Raw genomic sequence first — 20,991 nt, 5'->3', positions numbered from 1 at the left:
GGGAGCAAAACTTGAAAGCTAAAGAAATTCAGCATGATAGACCAAGAGAAAATTCACAACACCGTGAACCTAGTTAACAGAATATTACAGCCAGATTTTCTTTTTTCAAAAATTAAATATTACAATGAGATTAGAAAATGTATCTTCCAACTCCACTTTGTGCACCAGTTTCAGTGCATATATAGCTATTACCATTCTGAAGAACAATAAAGTTGATTCTCAGCTGCCTGCAGTACCACCAGGAGTGGGAACAGGAACTTGGTGACCGTTGAAAATTAAAACTAGAGAGCTCACTTCGGTAACATCCTTAAATTGTGACATTGCATCATAACAATTTATCAGTCACCTTGTAGGCAGTAAAGTTGACGGATGTTTCCTGAAGCTGTGGGTAAAAATGCAACATAGTTAAACCTCATTAAATAGTATGTGGTGATAATATTGTTGTTTTATTATTATTTGCAAAGAGACCGATCCCAACCCTCACCATCTGAAACATATAATATACGGAAAGAAACACTGCAAAAATAAAAGGATTTCATCCGGCACCACTTTTTGTGTTGGCTTCCAGACAATGACAACAACTCTAGAATGTGTGGAGCCTGTGGAAGAAAACATATTCTGTAGAACCAGAAAATTTATCCCCATCAAAAGATTAGGCCACCATGAAACCAACAAGCAAGCCTGGTGCAACTGACCCACCTCAGCTGCATCTGTTTCCAAGCAATATCAAAGCCAAAAGATGACTAGCATGTAACATCTCTTGGCAAACCCTCAAGTTGCACATTTTATATCTCCAGAACATGAAGATTCTAGTATGCAAGCTATCTTCGTATTTGCATTGATTAAAGCTAGACACACCCAGCAAGGAAAGCAAAAGGAACGGAGAGTCGGATTCCTTCTATAGAAACACCATAAAACAGGAATTCAAAATTTCTAGTATGACAGAAATTTCATCGGACCAAAATTTCCCATGATGCTGCAAGTAATGTGTTAAACATAATTCAATAATTGCCTTACATACAGAGTAACTACACAACTCCACGCTTCTCTAGATAAGGCAAGCCATTTTTTTTTTGTTTTTTTCTCAATGATCCCCTGAAGCAAAAGAGAAGTTGGGAATTTTATTCATGAGAACCACTTTTCTCTTTTTTATTAAACTTTGGTTTGTGAATGAGAGTCTTATAAGCAATTAGCCGGGACTGGAATACTATTTCCAATTATGACTCCTTGCCTAATGGTAGAAGATGGGGTGTCTTGGAACTCCAGAGACATTGACCGAACTCTTTTAGGGATAAACAACATAACATCACAGTTGATAAAATTCAGACAACAGCCTACTAGTCCTAATGAATAATGTGGATGATAAGAAGAAAGAAACCCTCGAGAATATTTTAGCACTATCTTATCAAAAAAATCCTTTCAGAACTAAAGGCACATCAGACAACCAGCACTAGAGTGTGAAAGCTACCTCAACAAAAATTTAACAGTTACATTACCAATGAAATAAAAGATGACTAATAGAAGAGAAATTCTATATGCAGTCCCCACTTGGGGACTGCATGTACAGACCCCTTATTAAATGAGAAAAAGCATAATTTCAGGAGGGATAGTTTTGTAATTTTAAAAAAAATTAAAGATAAAATTGCCTAGGCTTGCATTGCAGTCCCCAAATGGGGACTGTATCTAGCATTGCTCCTAATAGAATTCTGTACTGGGGTGGATCTCTTGCAAGCACCTTTTCTCTTTAGCTAGTTTGGTGGATCTCTTGAATACTTTCTGTGTACTCGGCGGCTTACATTTTCTCCAGTTATTAATGATTTTTTTTTCCATGGCTAAATGTTTCTTTCTCACCAATAAAATTTATGTTTGCCAATAAAAAAAATCTTAATAAAATCTTATCTTATATAAAAATGAGTTATTTATATGAATATGGGTTTATGGGCTGGTCCAGAATCCAAATGCATATAATTTTCAAGCAGCTTTTAGACCATGTATCAATAAAACAGACAGCTGAAAGAGAAAATCATTACCATATAACCAGTCTCTGAAATATACATGAAGTGCAGATGATAACTCTCGTTTCCGATTTTCTTCAAGGGGTGCTTCCCTCAATAATTGTTTGATCTCCCCCAAGTTTTTTTGCTGGAAAAACATCAATTAGGATTACAAAACCCTTCAATACATAACAAACCCCGGTTATATAATAAAAATGTCACATCTCAATTAATCAGCATGGTTCAGTGGACATACATTTCTCTGCTGAGCCATCAAATAAACATCTGGTAGTGGGAATGGGTTGTCTTTCGTAGACCCAGAGGATTCACATCCAAACCAGTCTGGAATCTAGTGTGTCAACGAATAAAAGAGGCATACACACCATAAATAAGTTCAAGAAGAGGAAAAAAAACTCTAAAAAAAACCCCAGCCCCCAAGAAAAAGAAAAAAAAAAAAAAAAGCCCAAGTCAATATGGGCTCGTGCGCACACACCCCACAAGAAAAGAACATAAAAATAAACTAAAACAGAGATACTGTCCAGAAATCTATGTACTGGGTTTCATAGACTATTTAATTGCTCAATAACCAACAAATGAAGCACTGAAAAACTTCCCACCCAAGTTAGCACAAGCAAAGTATAAAACATACCAAAAAGTTCGTGAACTGGTCAGGGTCCAAGCGTGTAGCTGATTCAGCCTGCACATCAGAGACACCTGCGGGATGAGATAATGAATCATGTGGATCAACCATTCCTAGTGCCAGGGGCTCATCCCATCTATTAATTGTAGCCTTGACGCCAACTTCATTCATGTGCTCTTCCAAGTGAGAGTAAAATGTATTGTATGGTGCCACCTAAAACATTAGGGTAATGAAAATTATATACGATACTGTTAAATATTAGTATAACTTACATACAAAAACACATTATAATACTGCTTAACAAAAAGCTTCTTAGAATGAAGGAAACTTGTTTTTTTTTTTTGATTGGCACCGGGTGTCCGGGAACAGCATCCTGGCTAATCCAGGGGGTGCACAGGTCCTCGGCAAGGAGTTTCTCGCAAGTAAACCTCGGGTAATTCAAGGGAAAAATCTCCCAGTCCAATGGCCCCTAAAGATTGTTTGCACCCAAGGGAATTTGAACCTTAGACCTGGGGTGGAGCATACACCCCCAAGCCCAAGGCCTTTACCACTCAAGCCAACCCCTAGGAGTCAAGAATGAAGGGAACTTGTGCCAAGCCAAGTTCATTTTTTGAACAGTGACTATTTCATTTAAAACAAAATTGACACTGAAGCTTTCCAGACAACCTAGTTGTCCAAGTCGTCATAAAAATGACAATTTAACGAAGAAAAAATATCCAGCGAATACTAAGGTCCCTTGTTGAGCACATAACCAGAAAGATAAAATAAAAACATCAGACAGTAAATCTGATCAACTAAAGATCTCAGAGAGCTCCATACATTCAAACGTATAACCACAATCCTTTGAGAACAGAGGACAACGCCAAGATTGTCTATTATCAGAAACACAAAATTACAGTGAGTTAATTATAAATTCAATTATTCAAATCCAAGAATCATGACTAAATGCACAACCACACTCGGGGAACCTTTGCCAATTTCATATTATAATGTCAACACTACATTATAAGCCAAGCAGTGCTGACTGGTAACTGCATAGGGGGATTGAAGTAAATAGTTTGAGACACCCACCTGAAGCTTATGGTTATCACCAACAATAAGCGGTTGCTGGTTTACCCCCAGAAAGAACACACATTCTCTGCAGTTTGCTATGCAGATTCGTTTTGCTGCTGTAATCACATGAACTCGTTCACAATGCTCAATCCTTACAGCCTGTAAAAGCCCACATCATTTAAAATGCATTCAAGTCAGTTTCCATTCAGATGTTCACCATTCATAATTGATAAGAATAGCAATGAATCAAGTTAGCAACCCGTCTTTTGATTTCCAAGTGCTCATTTGACATAAGCATGCATGATATGCAAGCTGCGTTAACGTGGTGGCAAAATGGGGGCTCAGTAATCACTTAACCAAACAATATCCACTCAGTAATTGTTTTTGAAATGTTTATACAGTAAAAATGCTACACGTACAAAAATGAAAACATATATCATTTCTCAGAGGAAGCAATGCTGCTTCAACCAAGTATACTAACTGCAGTGAAAGAAAAATTTTAATCTGTTTGACAACATAATAAAACAATTGATAAATAACGGATAACGGTTGACAAAACAGCAAACAAAGCTTTCCAATCTCAAACAACTAAAGATAAATGATCGCATAATGGATAATTCACTTCTTAGATATGTAAATAGCATCTGACTTCATAACTGATAAAAAAACATTCATCTGACTTCGTTGAGTCACTTTAATGTTGAGAATACGTCGATGATTTCAGTGCCGATGTTTGTTAAAATTCTCTTCATAATATGACCACCTCAGTAGCGAAAGCTAAAGAACAGCCAACCTACCTTATCACATTTTTCTTAGCTGGAAGTTCAGACACCTGAAAGTGATAAAAAGCCAGATACATGGAATTTACAACCATCAAACGATTCAGTGTATCCAATTCCAGCTAATTACAAGAACTCACATAGTGACACACAACCTTCTTCCTTCGCAACTACTAAAGTGCCAAAGTGTGATCCAATGATACCATGGACATTTTTCAGAGGTAATCACTAGATTAAAAAGTGCCAAAGTGAATGAACTCATGCAAACAGAAAACTAAATAGAAGACATGAACCCAAAATGTGCTAGCAAGCACTAGACTTCAAACATTCAGATTGGACGAGAAATTTTTAAAAAATCAATCAATTGGATCATCCCTAAACATCAAGTAATAAAACAGTAAGTACTAAAATCTTGGTTACTACCTTCCCAACTGCTCCAATAACTATAGTAGTATCAGAGCAACCGTAAACAGTGGCATATCTCAAAGGTGCTAAGATGTAAATGACAGAATCGTGACAATTTAGGACCTGCAATGGTATACTACTATGTTAGATGCAGGTCAATACAAAAAAATAATAATAATAAAATAGTTCTTGAGGAATGGGGACACAAGTGAATTATCACAATTGTATGCGCAGATATTAAATTATCTTCGTATAGATGACGATGTATGATCTGTTAGTAGGCAATGACACATACTATTTATTGTCTAAACTGTATGCGAGCAAACACAGATATCGGCTGTATACAAACCTTTACAGAAGAACCTTTAAGATCAGATGCTTGCTTTACAAGTGATGATTTGGAGATCCCTTCAATAAAACTAGGACCCCTAGCACTTGGTGAGGCCTTGATTGAAGTTGTGCAGGCATCCGCCATAGAAACATCCTGATCAGAGGCACTAGCTGGGCCATTTTCTTTAAGAGAAGCCCTTTCTGAAATATGTTCCAAAGCAGAAGCTATATTCTGTAGAAGCCACTCGTGAACTTGTGCTGCAGGAACAGGTACAGCAGGCATGTCAGGATCTGAATTTGCAAAAAATGGAGCATGTTGACTCAGCTGAGTTTCTTCAGGTCCCTTATCACCAAATTGAATCAGAAACCCAAGGTGCTCAAATCTATCCATAGTCAAAACCTAAAACAATCGAGTAAATTAGCAAATTATAAGGAGGCCAGAGGAATGCTAACAAACACAGACAAAACAATAGAATGAAAGACAAACATCAATGATAATTAGCAAGTGAAAGTGAAGTTCAATATTTAAATAATTTGGATTTGGTAGTCAAATTAAATCATAACCCTGTAATGCATTTTTTTCAATAACAGAAAAGGTAATGGTTCCATCCACATAAACATTGGTGAAGCCCAACAAATAAACAATATGTTTTTTTTTAATAAGTAAACGGTAGTATTAATAAGGATAGACATAGCCCAAGTACACAAGATGGTATACAAGAGATAAGATAGGTCACTATAGAAGAAACAAGAAAATCATGAACATTTAGGCCATTAAAATCTACAGCTATAGCCCAAAGAAATAAGGTGTGAAAAAATAAAGCTCGAAGCTCCTCTAGTGTCCGCTCCTTGGCTTCGAATGTCCGCTTGTTACGCTCTCGCCATAGGCACCACATAATGCAGATAGAGATCATCTTTCACACAGCTTTGATTTGTAGAGCACCACCCGACACCACCCAACTGGCCAATAACTCAACCACTGTAGCAAGCATAACCTAGTTTAACCCTATTCGACTGAACATTTCGCTCCACATGGCTCTAGCTGTCTCACAATGTAGCAAGAGATGATCCACTATCTAGCCAGCTTTCTTGCACATACAACACCAATCTGAAATAATTACTCGGCACTTTCGCATATTATTAGTAGTCAAAATCTTACCCAGGGCTGCTATCCAAGTGAAAAAGAGTGCTTTGGGAGGTGCCTTATTCCTCCACAGTCTTCTCCATGGGAAATGAGTATTTGGTAGAAGTGTAAGGGACTTATAGAAGGAGTGAACCGAGAAAGTACCCTTACTTGCAGGTGTCCACCATAGCTTATCGTCGCACAGTCCATTCAGCTTTGTAGAGTACACTAGGCTGAAAAAAGCCTTGAAACTGTCTATTTCTCAATCTTGGGCTGCTCTACTAAAGGTGAAATTCCATTGGACTTGGTCCCCTGAACGAACCATGAGGTCTGCCGTAGAAACTTCTTGATCACATGACACTCGGGAAAAGGATGGGAAAGAGTCATTTAGAGCCTCCTCCCCACACCAAATGTCCCTCCCAGATTTTATACGAGTACCCTCCCCCACCATAAATTTAGTATGGCAAGTAAACACCTCCCACTCTCGTCTTATTTGCTTCCAAACCCCCACACCATAGGACCCATTCCCCTCTCTAGTACACCAACCCCCCATAAACTGCCATGTTTGCAATCAACCACTAATTTTCAGAGGACTTCTGGTTCCATATTGTATCTCCGAAGCCATTTCCCAAGAAGTGCCCGATTAAACGTTCTCAAGTTCTTTATCCCCAGCCCACCTGACAGAATTGGTCTGCACACCTTATCCCAACTAACTAGGCGAAACTTGAATTCATCTCCCATCCCACTCCATAAGATATCAAGTTTTTCAATCTGTGCCACGCAAGCTGGAATTGGAAATAAAGACAGAAAATAAATCGGTAAGTTAGAGAGAGTACTCTTGATAAGAGTCACTCGGCCTCTTTTTGACATATACAATCTCTTCCACCGTACCAATTTTCGTTCTATTTCTCAATAACTACATCCCAAATAGATAAGGACCTTGATGCAGCCCCCAAAGGTAATCTCAAATATGTCATAGGAAGAGAAACGACCTTACACCCAAGTGTGCTGGTCAATTGCCGAGTAGCATTGACGTTCCCAACTAGCACCAACTCTAATTTATTGATCGAAGCATAGAAGAAGCGCCTTCAGTGCCCTAAGTTGGTCTTGCTCTGCCTCGCAGAAAATTAGTGTGTTGAGATAAGGCCCTTATTTGGATCACCCACTAAAAATCCAACCATAAAACCGTTGCTAACCACAACCGATAACATCCTACTCAGTGCCTCCATGATGACAACAAAAAGAAGAGCGGACAGGGGATCTCCCTGTCTTAAGCCTTGAAAGCTGTTGAAAAAACCCTCTGGACTGCCACTGATCATAACTGAGAATCTTGCCGTTGAAATGCACCATCTGATCCACATACACCATTTCTCCCCAAAGCCACATCTCTTCAATAAATAAAGGAGGAAGTCCCAGTTTACACGATCATATGCATTTTCCATATCAAGCTTACAAATAATCCCTACAATACCAGACTTTAATCTACCATCCAGAGTCCCAGACATTCATTGGCTATTAGGACAGAATCCTGGATTTGGCAACCCCTTATAAAAGCATTTTGTGGCTTTGAAATTATCTTACCTATGACCACCCCTAGCCTATTTGCAAGCACCTTGGAAATGATTTTGTATACCCCAATTATGAGGCTAATGGGCCTAAAGTCCTTCACTTCCGATGCTCTGGTCTTCTTCGAGATCAAAGCAATAAAAGTAACATTCAGACTTTTCTTGAACTTACTAGCTAAAAATAATTCCTGGAACACATTCATAATGTCCTCTTTCACTACCTCCCAACATGTTTGAAAAAACCCCATCGAAAAGCCGTCTGGACATGGTGCTTTATCTTTCACCATTCTTCTGACCACATCATATACCTCCTCTTCCTCAAAAGATCTTTCTAACCAAGACGCTGTTTGTGGCTCAATAGAATCAAAACCGAGTCCATCTAATTTTGGTCTCCATCCCTCTCCTTCTGTAACTAAATGTTCAAAGAAACTCACATGTTCCCAGATCACAGAAGCTTCTGTGAAGTCTCTACCATTGATTTTCAGCATCTCAATGGTATTATTTCTCTTATGAGAATTTTTTTTTTTTATAAGTTAAAAGTTTTATTAAGCACAATGTAATAGGTCTCCTATGAGAATTAGCCACTCTATGGAAGAATTTTGTGCTTTGATCTCCTTCTTTCAACCAAAATGCTCTTGATTTCTGTCACCAAGAGATCTCTAAAGATAATATACTCTTTCCAACTCTGAGGCCAGCTCTGCCTTACGTGAGACTTCCTCTGAGGTGAAGACTCTATCGTCAGTAATCCTCTCAAGATTCTATAATTCCTCCATCATGGTTTTCTTTTGCTCCCCTATGTCACCAAATGTTTGAAAACTCCAAAGCTAATCATTCTTTAAAGCTTTTAGTTTGCCTGCAAGAATATGAGGGGGTAACCATGGAACTTATAGGATGACCACCAATGTCTTACCCTGTCCACGAAGCCTTCGCTTTTAAGCCACATGCTTTTGAACTTAAAATAGTGACGACCTCCTTGAATACTACCTCCATCCAAAAATATGGGAAAGTGATCCAAGCATAAGCGCGACAATCTCTTCTGACAGACCTCTGAATAATGACTTTCCCAATCCGGCAATATTAGGAATATGTCCAGCCGAGACCATGTGTAAAAGGACCACCTATTAAAGGGAGATCCACCAGGTTCAAGCAAAAAATGCAATCTGAAAAATTTGTCATGGCTGGGTGTAGGCGACTGTCTTCAGATCTTTCACTAAGGAACCTTATTAAGTTAAAATCACCATCTATGCACCAAGGGAGGTCCCACCAGCTATGTATTCCAGCAAGTTCTTCCCACAAACGACTTCTGATGTTGTCAACATTCGGTCCATATATACCTGCAAAAGCCTACAAGAAATTATCCTCCACCATCTTAAAAGAACAGACCACTATGTATTCCCCTACAAACTCCTTTATTTTCTCCACCACCCTTTTATCCCAGATCACAATAATACCACCCGATGCCCCATTCAAAGCCAGATAAACCCAATCTACATGCGGGCAACTCAACACATTTCTCACTAGTTTTCTGGTCACCAATTTCAACTTGGTTTCTTGTAAACAAACAATATCCACCTTCTATTCCCGAAACAAGTTTTTTATACGAAGGCACTTATTAACCTCATTCAGCCCGCGAACATTCCAAGACACAATTTTCGGCTTCATAAAGAAACAACAGTACGCTTCCCTTTGGACCTATCACGGCTTGAGCTACCCTCATTCAATGACCATTTAAGTCTCTTAAGCTCCCTTTGTTTCTAGGATCTAGCTTTCTTGGATTGAGAATGACCCACCTCAATGGTTGTGAGAAGGGTCATAAACTACTCTTCATAACCCACACACTCCATTCCCACAACATGTTGAATATCCTTTACCTTTTTTAGCACACAGTCAGAGATCTTGAACTCATTTGGTAACAGACAGTTCAGTGGAAATGGATCCTTTTCACCAGCATCTCCCTCCCCCACCCCAAACAGGTTATGTCCTTCCCATTCGACCACAGTATCCATGTTGATCTCCACATTATCAGAGAAATGGGTAATCATACTGGTGTCAGGATCCAAAACTACATCATCACTAACCTCTATGAGCCTTTGAGGTAGCCCCGCAACACTGTCCTCAACGAAATCCAAACTCCTCTCGTCCCCACCTTTCAATAACACCTCAAGATGCTCGACAGAAGCAAATGAGGCCTCCATCTGGGAAGGTGTTGTTTCCATGTTGACTATCAACAGGTTCTGTGCGCATAAATCGGGGAATAAAGCTAGCGGTGGCAGTATTTCTTCTTTTTCCTCTTCGTGCGACGGTAATATCTGCTCCACCACCATTGTCAGAGCTGTCTGGACCACCGGCACAGGGCCCACCACGAATGTGGTGCTTCCGATATGTTATTCGGCAAGGTTGTAGAGTTACCGTTGGTGGCAGGTCGCAGGTTTCCCTCCTTACGGATTCTCCAAGTGGTGTAATGCTCGATGAGCTGGGGCCTTGTAATTAACAGGCTCATTTCCACTGCATCCCAAGTTATTCGGCTTAAGCCCCTTAAGCCAATTATCCCTTGAGTTCCCCACAAGATGAGGCCAAACATTTGTGAGCTCATGCCTATTTGCCTGAGGCCTAGCACTAATTTGCTTAGCACCCACATCCATGCCCACGTAGGGCCCATTACTGTCCGAGCCCATCTCTTTCCTTATTAACCAGTCTATTTTGTTTTACAAGTCTTCCAGTTGAGCCTTAGCTTCCAGCAAGAAATTCAGAGTCTCCCCCTCTGCCACGCCACCTACGTGTCTGCTTCCACCCCCCTGCCACTGTACTAGACGCAACTCTCTGTTAGAGCCATGTCCCATAGCCGCACCTCTGTCCTAGCATGTCGTCATTCCCATTCCAAGACACGGGGATGCTCCACCATCAGTGCCTCCCTGTAGGAATGATGTTGTGATTGAGCCGTGGCCATCTTCCTCTTCTTGTTTTTGTCGTTGTGGGTGCTTCTCCTGTCGAAGAAAAAGTCCCGCAGCGCCTCCCCCATCCTATTCCAGCCATTACCCTCTTTCTCAGGAACGAAGATAAAATTCCTCCTCCCTCCACCACCAAATTTCACCACCGCCATATAGCGACCTCGATCATTCGAACAACGTTGTGCTATAAAGTTGTGGTTGCCTTCCTGGACTGTGGTTTAAAAATTCATTTTTTCTTCCTTTGAGCATGCTTCAATGGCCTTAGCCAGCCACTACACTGATGAAGGTCCCAGAAGCACCTTAGCCACCACCCTCCAACTCCTCTCTGTAATTACCAAGCTGCCCCCCTTTTTCACGAGAGTAAAATATTTAGAGTCTATGACCAACTCCTTAGAGAGACCCATTTTGTTCACTCCCATAAAACTCCCACCACCTTCCATCTTGGTAGCTTTGTAAACGTTAGCAGGAAAAGGAAGAAAAGAAACAAAAGAGAGAGAGGAAAGGAAAGGAAGAGAGAATCAACTCCAGCGAGAAGCTCTGGAGATGGGATTACGTGCGTGCATGAGAACAGAGGAAAAATGTACAAAGAGAAAAGTGTATTAAAGAGTTTTACTAAGAGATTCCTCCTAACAATTTGAAGAATTTACAGGTGCAAAGAGAATGCATGACTGCACCCACGCAGGATCGAACTACGGACCTTCAGTTTACATGTTTAGCAGGGAATTGGCAAAATAACTGTCATGTCAAAGTATAGCAAAGGAGTGGCCCAGGTGCTTCCACCTGATATTAGTTAAGAGAAAAGTACACAAACCATTGTGCAAATTCATTATATTCATGTTTATGTCATTGCCAGGAAAACTTGGTGGATATAATGAAATGAGAAATTGTAGAAACTGTACTCCTTATAGCTTCCAACGTTCTTTCCCAGAGATTCTAAGATACCAAATTATTTCTCAAGAGGCCCAATTATGTGTAGAATATTTGATTTTTGGCTTCAAAGGCGGTCCCATAAACCGCTTAAGAATTTCAACTCCAATTCCACAACAGAATATGTAATAAAGTACAGAATTGTGTCCAAGCTGAAACTATTATCGAGGAAGAGACAACGGCAAAAAGTAAAATAGAAAAACTAGCACTAAATTCTATGTCTAATGAACATAATTTACTATGTACTGAATACAAGGAGAATAAAAAAGTAAAGAAGATGCAAACGCTCTACCAAACTAAGTTTGCAAAAAGGCCACAGTTTTACAAACCAGAGATTCTTCGTCTTCCCCCTCCACAGGTTCAGCTAAGAGAGAGAGAATGTTAGCCAAGTGCTTTTGAAGATATGACAACTGATGAGCCTCTTCATCAGCCTGTGATGGAACAAACCGGCGGCTGTTGCTCCGTACAAGCTGCCATATGATGGAACACCAAGCTTTAAATAAATTTGACTATAATTAGTCAAATAACTAAAATCAAAGGTCCCAGTGACGATTAAAGTTTCCAACAACTAAATATGGAATGAGAACTATGACAGGAAATGAAATCTAGCATACTAAGAGATTTAGTCCAGGTATTCAGCACAAAATATGTAAAACAAACTAAGTCAGAGTTATGTGATACAGAATTCATGAGCTTTTAATTGAACAAAACCTAGGACTGATTTGGTTACACAAAATCAAACCATCTCATCTCATATAATCATTACAACTTTTTTTTTTATATGTTATAATCATTACAACTTTTTCAAACTCCCACACAAAATATAATAAACAATTCAATTTTTTCAAATCCCAAAACAAAACGAGGCCTTAGGTTAAACAGATATGGTTCGACAGTTAAAAAACTTGGTAAGTCCACACACAATGGTTGACAACAGTTAATCAGGAACAGTACATCACATGGACAGGAACAGTACATCACATGGACTTGGGAAATGTTTGGGTAATGAGAAGATATAAGAATTTTGTAAATAGTTGTGAAATAGTTTGAGTTAAAATATTTTATTGGGTTTTGAAAAATAAGAGGAAAAAAATTGAATAAAAAAATTAGAAAGTTATAATATTGTTATAATATTATTTTTTAATATTATTTTGTTTTGAAATTTGAAAAAGTTGTATTGCTTTTTGTGTTTTGTGTGGAAGTTTGGGAAGTAATGATATGGTAATAATTGGATAGAAAAATTGAATATGTGAAATTGAAAAGTGTATTTGTTCGAGTGACGTTTGAGAAGAAAATTATGAGAAGTTTTAATATGAGATGAGATCATCTCACTTCTCAAAAAAGCCCTTAGGTTCAATAGACATGGTTGCAAAAAACTGAAATTTTGTATTAAGTTAGGTGAGAAATATAAATTCTTATGATTTTTTATACTATGTTAAGAAAACGTGTTTTTTGAGTACTTGGATTTCCATAGATAAATAAGAGTTTTGTTTGATGGGCCTGAAGAAACCTCAGAGAAGAAGCTCTTCTCTTAGGTCCTTGCTTTTCAGTGCAACACAGCAAGGCGCCCTCTTTATGTCATCCCTGCAGCTTTCCAGATTTTGAATTGAAAGCATGGCGTAGCCAGGACCTTCAAATCATGTTTCAGCCTATGAAAAAAACCAAAACTTCATTTTCACTGATAAAGGTGAAACTAGGAAAATTCATGCAAATTCATTTTGAATCCAATTGAAAAAATTAACGGAAACTTATAAGCAACATTTCAGAAACATAGAGCAAACAAGTTCAATGAAAAGGTAGGAAGAAAATGAAATGGAAATCAATTGAAAGAAGATCAATGAAAATGTTCCGACACAGAATTCGTTCCTGATAAATTAACACTAAAGCCAACAAGCCGATTACAAATTGCAAACTCCTCGCAAATAATTAGCTTCCAATGCGCATTCAAAAACTAAGTTCCGAGAGAACGTAGTCAAGGACGAATTATGCATTTCGAATTTGACCCACATTGTAAAAGATTGATGGAGATAACCAAAATCACCTGAAGAGGCGAGAGAGCGGACAAGTAGCCATCGAAGGCGGAGGTGGAGGGCCAGACATCGGCGACTGCGGCTGAGTCCTTGTGCGTCCTTGGGAGCAATTTCTTGTAGGACTGGATGTAAAGGAAGAGGAGCAGATCGTGCACGTCGGCGGAGGAGGAGTTAATCTCGTCGGGCTTGGAGCTGACGAGCGGATCGGAGTCGGAGTGGAGGACGGAGGCAAGGGTGTCGAGGACGAGGCAGGCGTGGTCAGGGGAGATCTGGAGGGATTGGGAGAGGGCGGCGGAGTCGACTCGGCGAGTGTTCGTGGAGGAGGAGAGGAGGGTTTGCTTGATGGGGATTAGGGTTTGGGTCGGGTCGGTGAAAACGAGCTTCGGGATTGGGAGCAGGCCATGCTCGAAAGGCTCCCGCCGAGGGTGGAGTAGAGAGATCGGGTTCGGATTCGAATTCGGGTCTCCTGCCGAAGACGATGAAGATATCGATGTCTCAATGGGGTCGCTCATGGCTTGGGAGGAGAGAGAGCCTGGAGTTGCAGTGTTGCAGATCTTCGAGAGAGATGAAAATTGAGAGAGAGAGAAGGGGGGGGGGGATTGGATGTGTGGAAGTCCAGGGGGAGTGACTGCGTGGCCTTGTGCTATTTGATGATGGGAGAGAAATCAGAAATGGAAGTCAAAGAAGATGATAAACGAATCTGTACTGTTGAATGTACTTATATTTTTATTTATAACACTTATTTTGTTAATTCTTTTTTAAATTTAAAATTTCATAATTTTTAACGTATTAATAATTGACATTTAAAAAAATAAATTTTTTTATAAATTTTTCTTAAATATATATAATATTTTTCTATTAGATGATACTAATTTATGAATTTACTTTTATCATATCAATTTCTCTAAAATACATTGGAACTTAAAATAAAATTAAACCAATTTAGGTTAATAAATGTATTGAAATTTTCTTTCCTTTATCTTAAGTTTGATTATTTTCATTTACATAATTAATAAAAATAGTTAAAATGCATTAGATCCGTTAATATAATTAAAAATAACAAATTATTAATTACATATTTATTTTATGACAAAGACAATAATTTCATGATTTATTAATTATTCAAGAGCCCTTCTACTTATCATATTTACATCACACACAACACTTTGATTTTTTTATTTTTATTTTGTTTTATTATTGTTAAACTAAAATAATTTTTCTATTCATTATCTATTCACCATGCATTTAGTAAAAAAAACTATACGTAATATGTGGTATAAAGATAATGAGTATATTTTTTTATTATTCAATAGAGCCAAGCTAAAGTGATTTTTATTAATTAAGGATAATTCTCTCAATCATATATTTAGTACTAGAAAAAATATATTTATTATTATTTTCACAATATTTCTTGATGTGACATCAAGTGATAGGCTAATAAATTAAATATAATAAATAATTAAATATAATAAATAATTGTAAATTATTTAATATTACATCATAAAATAATAAAAAGACGATAATAAAATTGATGATGAGTACATAAGTCATGACCAACACAAATCTTGCAACTCCCCCATTTCGTATATCGTTTAAGTCTATAGTAGGCCTAAAACAAATTGGGCTGAGAGTGTCCGAGCCACGTGATTGGGCCGATGTTGGATTTGTTTGAAATAATTTAAAGCATCCGATATTTTTTTAAGAGTAATGTTAGATAAATAATAGGTTGTGCAAATGTCATAGTTATGCATATTTTTTTAAAGAATAAGGTTAATTATTAAATAATTAATTTTTTATATAAATTTTATATTTACTAATTTTTTTTAAAAAAAATGTATGGCATTTGTGTATTTCATAATTGTAAATATTATAAAAATTGTAAAATATTGTACATTAGATCTACTATTTATAGATATTCTGATATGTTAGATTGTAAATGATTTAAAGATAAGAATTATTATAGCCACAAAAATATTATATAAAAGTAATTATAAATTAATATAATTTTATTTAGATTTATTTTATAATAAAAGTGACTATACAATATAAAATACCATATCAATTCTCATTAATTTATGAGTTTATCTTTATGAGATTTTTTTGTTGCTTGCATTTCTCTTTTAAAAACGAAAAAATATATTTATTATAATTCTTTTAACATTTTTTGATGCGACTGACACCTCTTAAGTATTAAGAATATTTTATTACTATTTATTATGTTATTATTATTATTTATTTATTTATTTAATTATTTTTTTAATATTATTCACAGAAACTAACTTGCTAAAGAAGAATACTTTTGATGATGTGTCGCTGCAACTCCAAAGTGACATGTATGTCATGTTCTGGAGGTTTCAAATAATTTATTATTATTATAAATCACATCCTCGGCCAGTGAAATTCCCATTTTGCTCGTTATAAATACCCAACCCAAATCCTTTTCAGTTTTTTTTTTTAGACGTCGATCCTTAGTTATTTTAGTAATTTTTTTTAATACATAGAGAGAAAATTCAATCATTAATTATTTTAATGAAAAATCAAAATATTGCCTATTCATTAAACAATCTAATTCCTTTTCAGCTTTACATATGTTCCAATTCCATCAATTTAAAAAGTGATGCCCGCTAAATATTTGTGACCATATAATTCATATTCTCTCGAATAGGAGTATGGGGTTGGAAACTTCTTTTTCTAAACTTAGATCTCGTTATGATTTGAAAATAAATTGAGATAATTGTAAATAGTGATAACTTGAAATGAATCGTAAACTTAAATTTGATATAATAATAATAATAATAATAATAATAATAATAATAATAATAATGCTCAAAAAGTGGAAGGGTAGAATTGGCATCCAAATAATGGTAAAATGACCTAATAGTACTTGAATTACAGTCGACCAAACTGGGGAATCCAATGACGCTGTTAAAACCGCCACACCGCCGCAGTTGTCCCATAAACAACCAACGTTTTTCGCACGTGATAGGCCCGACCGTAGTCCTACGCACGCTTGACCCGGGTCCCACTTCCTACTGTACAGCATCAGGCTCTCTCTCATTCACGTACACAATCAAAAAAGAGAGAGACGGTACCTTCTCTGTTCTGTGTATATCTCTCACATATTCATCAGATCCCATTCCCACCCCCCACTCCCACAGACAAAAGCAAAAGCAAAAGCAAAAGCTCTCTCTCGCACTTTCTACATTCCCCCCCCTCTCTCTCTCCCCTTCGTTGTTTATCTCACTTCGGCCTCGTCAACCAAACTCCATTTCCGTTTGCTTCAAATGAACTCCGTTGCAGCTTCAAGGAGGTTGTCGGTCTAGGGTTTCGGTAATCATCGTCTATCTTCAAGGTAACAACTCGAAACCTCTTTGCTTTATTCGAGGTCTCGTTTCTAACCCTTTCCTTTTTGTTAAGCTTTTTTTTGAGTCCCTGTTTGGTTGCCGAGAAAGTTTGGGAAATGTAAACCGTATTTATGAGCATTATAGTTTTTCTAATGTCGCTTTTGTCTGGGGAAGAAAATGATTTAAGCAACTGAGGCAGATGGATAAGTTTGAACCGGTTGTGTTTCAGGTTTTCATTTTCTAAGGGTCGGCATTTAATGAAAGAAGAATGCTGTTTTTTTTTTTTTTTCTCGCATATGCTTTGCCGTTTTTTCCGGCAACCCTGCACAACATTTGAATGTCTGTTTCCTCTGCACTCTGATCTAAAAAATGCCGACATGATTGTACTTTTAGTGGCTTGAAACACCGTTTCCTTCTGGTTTTGGTTTAAAAGGTTTCGATCATTTAGATCTGACGTTCCTAGGTCGTTTTGTACCCGTGAAACTTCAAAATTTCTTCTGCCAAAAGATCTGAGGTTCTCAGCGCTTACCATTGGTGTTTATATTTATCATCGTCCTTTGCGATTCTTAAAATATAGTTTTAAATGGTCTCTGTTTTTTTATATTTTTTACTCTTATCCGAATATCTCAGCTTTTTCCCCCTTCAAATCGTAATATGTATATGTATATGTATATGTATATGTATGTATGTATGTATGTATGTATGTATGTATGTGTACGTATGTATATATGTATATGTATGTATGTATGCATGTATGTATGATTGTTTAGGTAACTTTGTATGGTATTGAGTAACGGCTTTGACGCTGTTTCTTCCCCCGTTTTAGGTTTCTGGCAACCTACAATTAAGAAAGACTCAGGTACTTCTATAGCATCAAGCTACTCTACCTTCACTCTTTCGATTTGGGTGTCTCTGCTTTGGGAACAAAAGATGCAGATCAGGCCTCCACCAGAAGACTTTTTGTTGAAGGAGACCAATCCCCATCTTGGAGGGGGAAAGGTCACCGGCGACAAGTACACAAGCACCTATGACCTCGTTGAACAGATGCAGTATCTCTATGTGCGCGTTGTTAAGGCCAAGGATTTGCCTGCAAAAGATGTCAGCGGTAGCTGCGACCCCTACGTGGAGGTAAAGCTTGGAAACTACAAGGGAACGACCCGGCATTTTGAGAAGAAATCAAATCCCGAGTGGAACCAGGTGTTTGCTTTCTCCAAAGACCGGCTGCAGTCTTCGGTGCTTGAGGTTACAGTGAAGGATAAGGATTTTGTGAAGGATGATTTTATGGGTCGGGTTTTGTTTGATCTGAATGAGGTTCCGAGACGGGTTCCCCCAGATAGTCCACTGGCACCTCAGTGGTATAGATTGGAGGATAGGAAGGGGGACAAGGTTAAGGGGGAGCTGATGTTGGCTGTTTGGATGGGTACACAAGCTGATGAAGCGTTTCCTGAAGCATGGAATTCAGATGCAGCGGGAGTTAGTGGAACTGATGGTCTTGCTAATATGCGATCGAAGGTATACCTCTCTCCTAAGCTTTGGTATTTGAGGGTCAATGTCATTGAAGCCCAGGACTTGCAACCGAGTGATAAGGGTAGGTTCCCGGAAGTGTATGTGAAGGCTATCCTAGGAAATCAGATTTTGAGAACCAGAATTTCTCAAAGCAGGACTATTAATCCTTTGTGGAATGAGGATTTAATGTTTGTAGCATCTGAACCATTTGAGGAGCACTTGGTGTTGAGTGTAGAAGACAGAGTTGCACCTAACAAGGATGAAGTTTTGGGGAAGTGTGCAATTTCCTTGCAGTATGTTGATAGGAGGTTGGATCATAAACCAGTGAACACTAGGTGGTATAATCTGGAAAAGCATGTCATTGTTGATGGGGAACAGAAGAAAAAAGAAACCAAATTTTCCAGCAGGATTCATATGCGGATCTCCTTGGAAGGTGGTTATCATGTACTGGATGAATCAACACACTATAGTAGTGACCTTCGACCAACGGCAAAGCAATTGTGGAGGCCCAGCATCGGCGTACTTGAACTTGGGATTCTAAATGCTCAGGGTCTGATGCCAATGAAGACTAAAGATGGGCGTGGAACAACTGACGCCTACTGTGTTGCAAAATATGGTCAAAAGTGGGTTAGAACTAGGACGATTATCGACAGCTTTACACCCAAGTGGAATGAGCAATATACTTGGGAGGTATTTGATCCTTGTACGGTCATAACAATTGGGGTGTTTGATAACTGTCATTTGCATGGAGGAGATAAGGCTGGAGGGGCCAAGGATTCCAGGATTGGGAAGGTAAGGATTCGTCTCTCCACACTTGAAACCGATCGGGTTTATACACACTCATATCCACTTTTGGTTCTACACCCCAATGGCGTGAAGAAGATGGGTGAGATTCATTTGGCTGTGAGGTTCAATTGCTCCTCTTTACTTAATATGATGCACATGTACTCACATCCACTTTTGCCTAAAATGCACTATATTCATCCATTAACTGTTAGTCAACTTGATAGCTTGAGGCACCAGGCAACTCAAATTGTATCAATAAGGTTGAGCCGGGCTGAACCACCGCTGAGGAAAGAGGTGGTGGAGTATATGTTGGATGTGGGCTCCCACATGTGGAGTATGAGAAGGAGCAAAGCAAACTTTTTCAGGATCATGGGAGTTTTGGGTGGGTTAATTGCTGTAGGAAAATGGTTTGATCAGATTTGCCACTGGAAAAACCCCATCACAACTGTATTGATTCACATCTTGTTTATCATACTGGTTATGTACCCTGAGCTCATCTTACCTACAATTTTCCTCTACCTTTTCTTGATTGGGGTTTGGCATTATAGACTGAGGCCAAGACATCCTCCTCACATGGACACTCGCCTTTCTCATGCTGATTCTGCGCATCCTGATGAACTTGATGAAGAATTTGATACTTTTCCAACTTCGCGGCCTTCTGACATTGTAAGGATGCGGTATGATCGGTTGAGGAGTATTGCTGGGAGGATTCAGACAGTGGTTGGTGACTTGGCAACTCAAGGGGAGAGGCTGCAATCTCTGCTGAGCTGGCGAGATCCAAGAGCAACAGCTCTGTTTGTAATTTTTTGTCTGGTTGCTGCTATTGTACTCTACGTTACACCATTCCAAATTGTGGCCCTTCTCACAGGCTTTTATATATTGAGACATCCAAGGTTCCGGCATAGGCTTCCTTCGGTACCCTTGAATTTCTTCAGGAGGTTGCCAGCCAGAACAGACTGCATGTTATGAGCGAAGTAGTTTCATCTCCAGTTGCTTTTAAGTGGAATTGCGCTGAGTTCCCCTCTTTCTTGTTAAGTCATTGGAGAAAAGGTGGAAACAAAGGGGAGATTGTCTGCTTTCAATGTTTGGCGGCTGTTGTTGGGTTCTGTGTGTAACCTTCCTCTGAAGGTAGTAGATTTCGTGGACTTGCGGCTTAACCGATGCCATTTTTAGTATTCCTGTTTGAAGCTTGACTTTGTGGTAATCAGTTATTGTTCGTCTATAATTTTGTAGGTTGTGAATTAGGCTATGCTGAACCATCTCTATGCTTATGAATATTTACTAGATTTTTGCTTGATTGGTCTTTTGACAGTAAATTCTAAGAACGGAGTAGGATCTCTATCATGCTCTGATGTGTATGCTCATGAATCTTAGTGTTTACTCCTGACATTCATACTTTTGCATAATGTGATTTACTGTGTCTGCTTTCTCTTTTTGTGCCCCTAAATTTCGTCACATGATCGGTCCATCTTAAATCTTGGCACACCATTAGTAGCATACTATATTATATGAATGAATGTGGCTATTGTTCTTGGCTGCGAGACGAACATACAATTTGTGT

General features: G+C 38.4%; 2 protein-coding genes across 4 annotated transcripts; one reads left to right on the top strand and one right to left on the bottom strand.

Annotated features, from left to right (window-relative positions):
• Positions 1–11: 11 nt before the first annotated feature.
• Positions 12–14,407, bottom strand: LOC108981747 (TBCC domain-containing protein 1-like). Of its 3 annotated transcripts, none has more exons than XM_018952995.2 (9): positions 13,806–14,407; positions 12,094–12,234; positions 5,221–5,601; positions 4,890–4,994; positions 3,706–3,846; positions 2,644–2,847; positions 2,251–2,343; positions 2,031–2,142; positions 12–382 (listed from the first exon to the last, which is right to left on the bottom strand). In XM_018952995.2, exons 1-9 carry the CDS (start codon positions 14,304–14,306, stop codon positions 339–341), a joined length of 1,722 nt encoding a protein of 573 aa, XP_018808540.1. In that variant the 5' UTR covers positions 14,307–14,407; the 3' UTR covers positions 12–338. The 3 variants fall into 3 exon arrangements, with proteins under 3 accessions (XP_018808540.1, XP_035545783.1, XP_035545785.1); XM_035689890.1 differs by lacking the exon at positions 12–382 and adding an exon at positions 390–898 and having other exon boundaries at positions 13,806–14,379; XM_035689892.1 differs by lacking the exons at positions 12–382; positions 2,031–2,142; positions 2,251–2,343; positions 2,644–2,847 and adding an exon at positions 3,449–3,506 and having other exon boundaries at positions 13,806–14,379.
• A 2,451-nt stretch (positions 14,408–16,858) lies between these two features.
• On the top strand, positions 16,859–20,727 carry LOC108981746 (FT-interacting protein 3). Its single transcript, XM_018952994.2, has 2 exons — positions 16,859–17,146; positions 17,965–20,727. The coding sequence occupies exon 2, from the start codon at positions 18,069–18,071 to the stop codon at positions 20,397–20,399; it is 2,331 nt and encodes a 776-aa protein (XP_018808539.1). The 5' UTR covers positions 16,859–17,146; positions 17,965–18,068; the 3' UTR covers positions 20,400–20,727.
• The last annotated feature ends 264 nt before the right edge of the window (positions 20,728–20,991 follow it).

This window comes from Juglans regia, chromosome 4, assembly GCF_001411555.2.
Source record: "Juglans regia cultivar Chandler chromosome 4, Walnut 2.0, whole genome shotgun sequence".
In the NCBI taxonomy this organism is placed as follows: Eukaryota; Viridiplantae; Streptophyta; class Magnoliopsida; order Fagales; family Juglandaceae; genus Juglans; species Juglans regia.
Note: the sequence above shows the minus strand (reverse complement) of the source record. Positions and strands in the feature narration are given on the sequence as shown.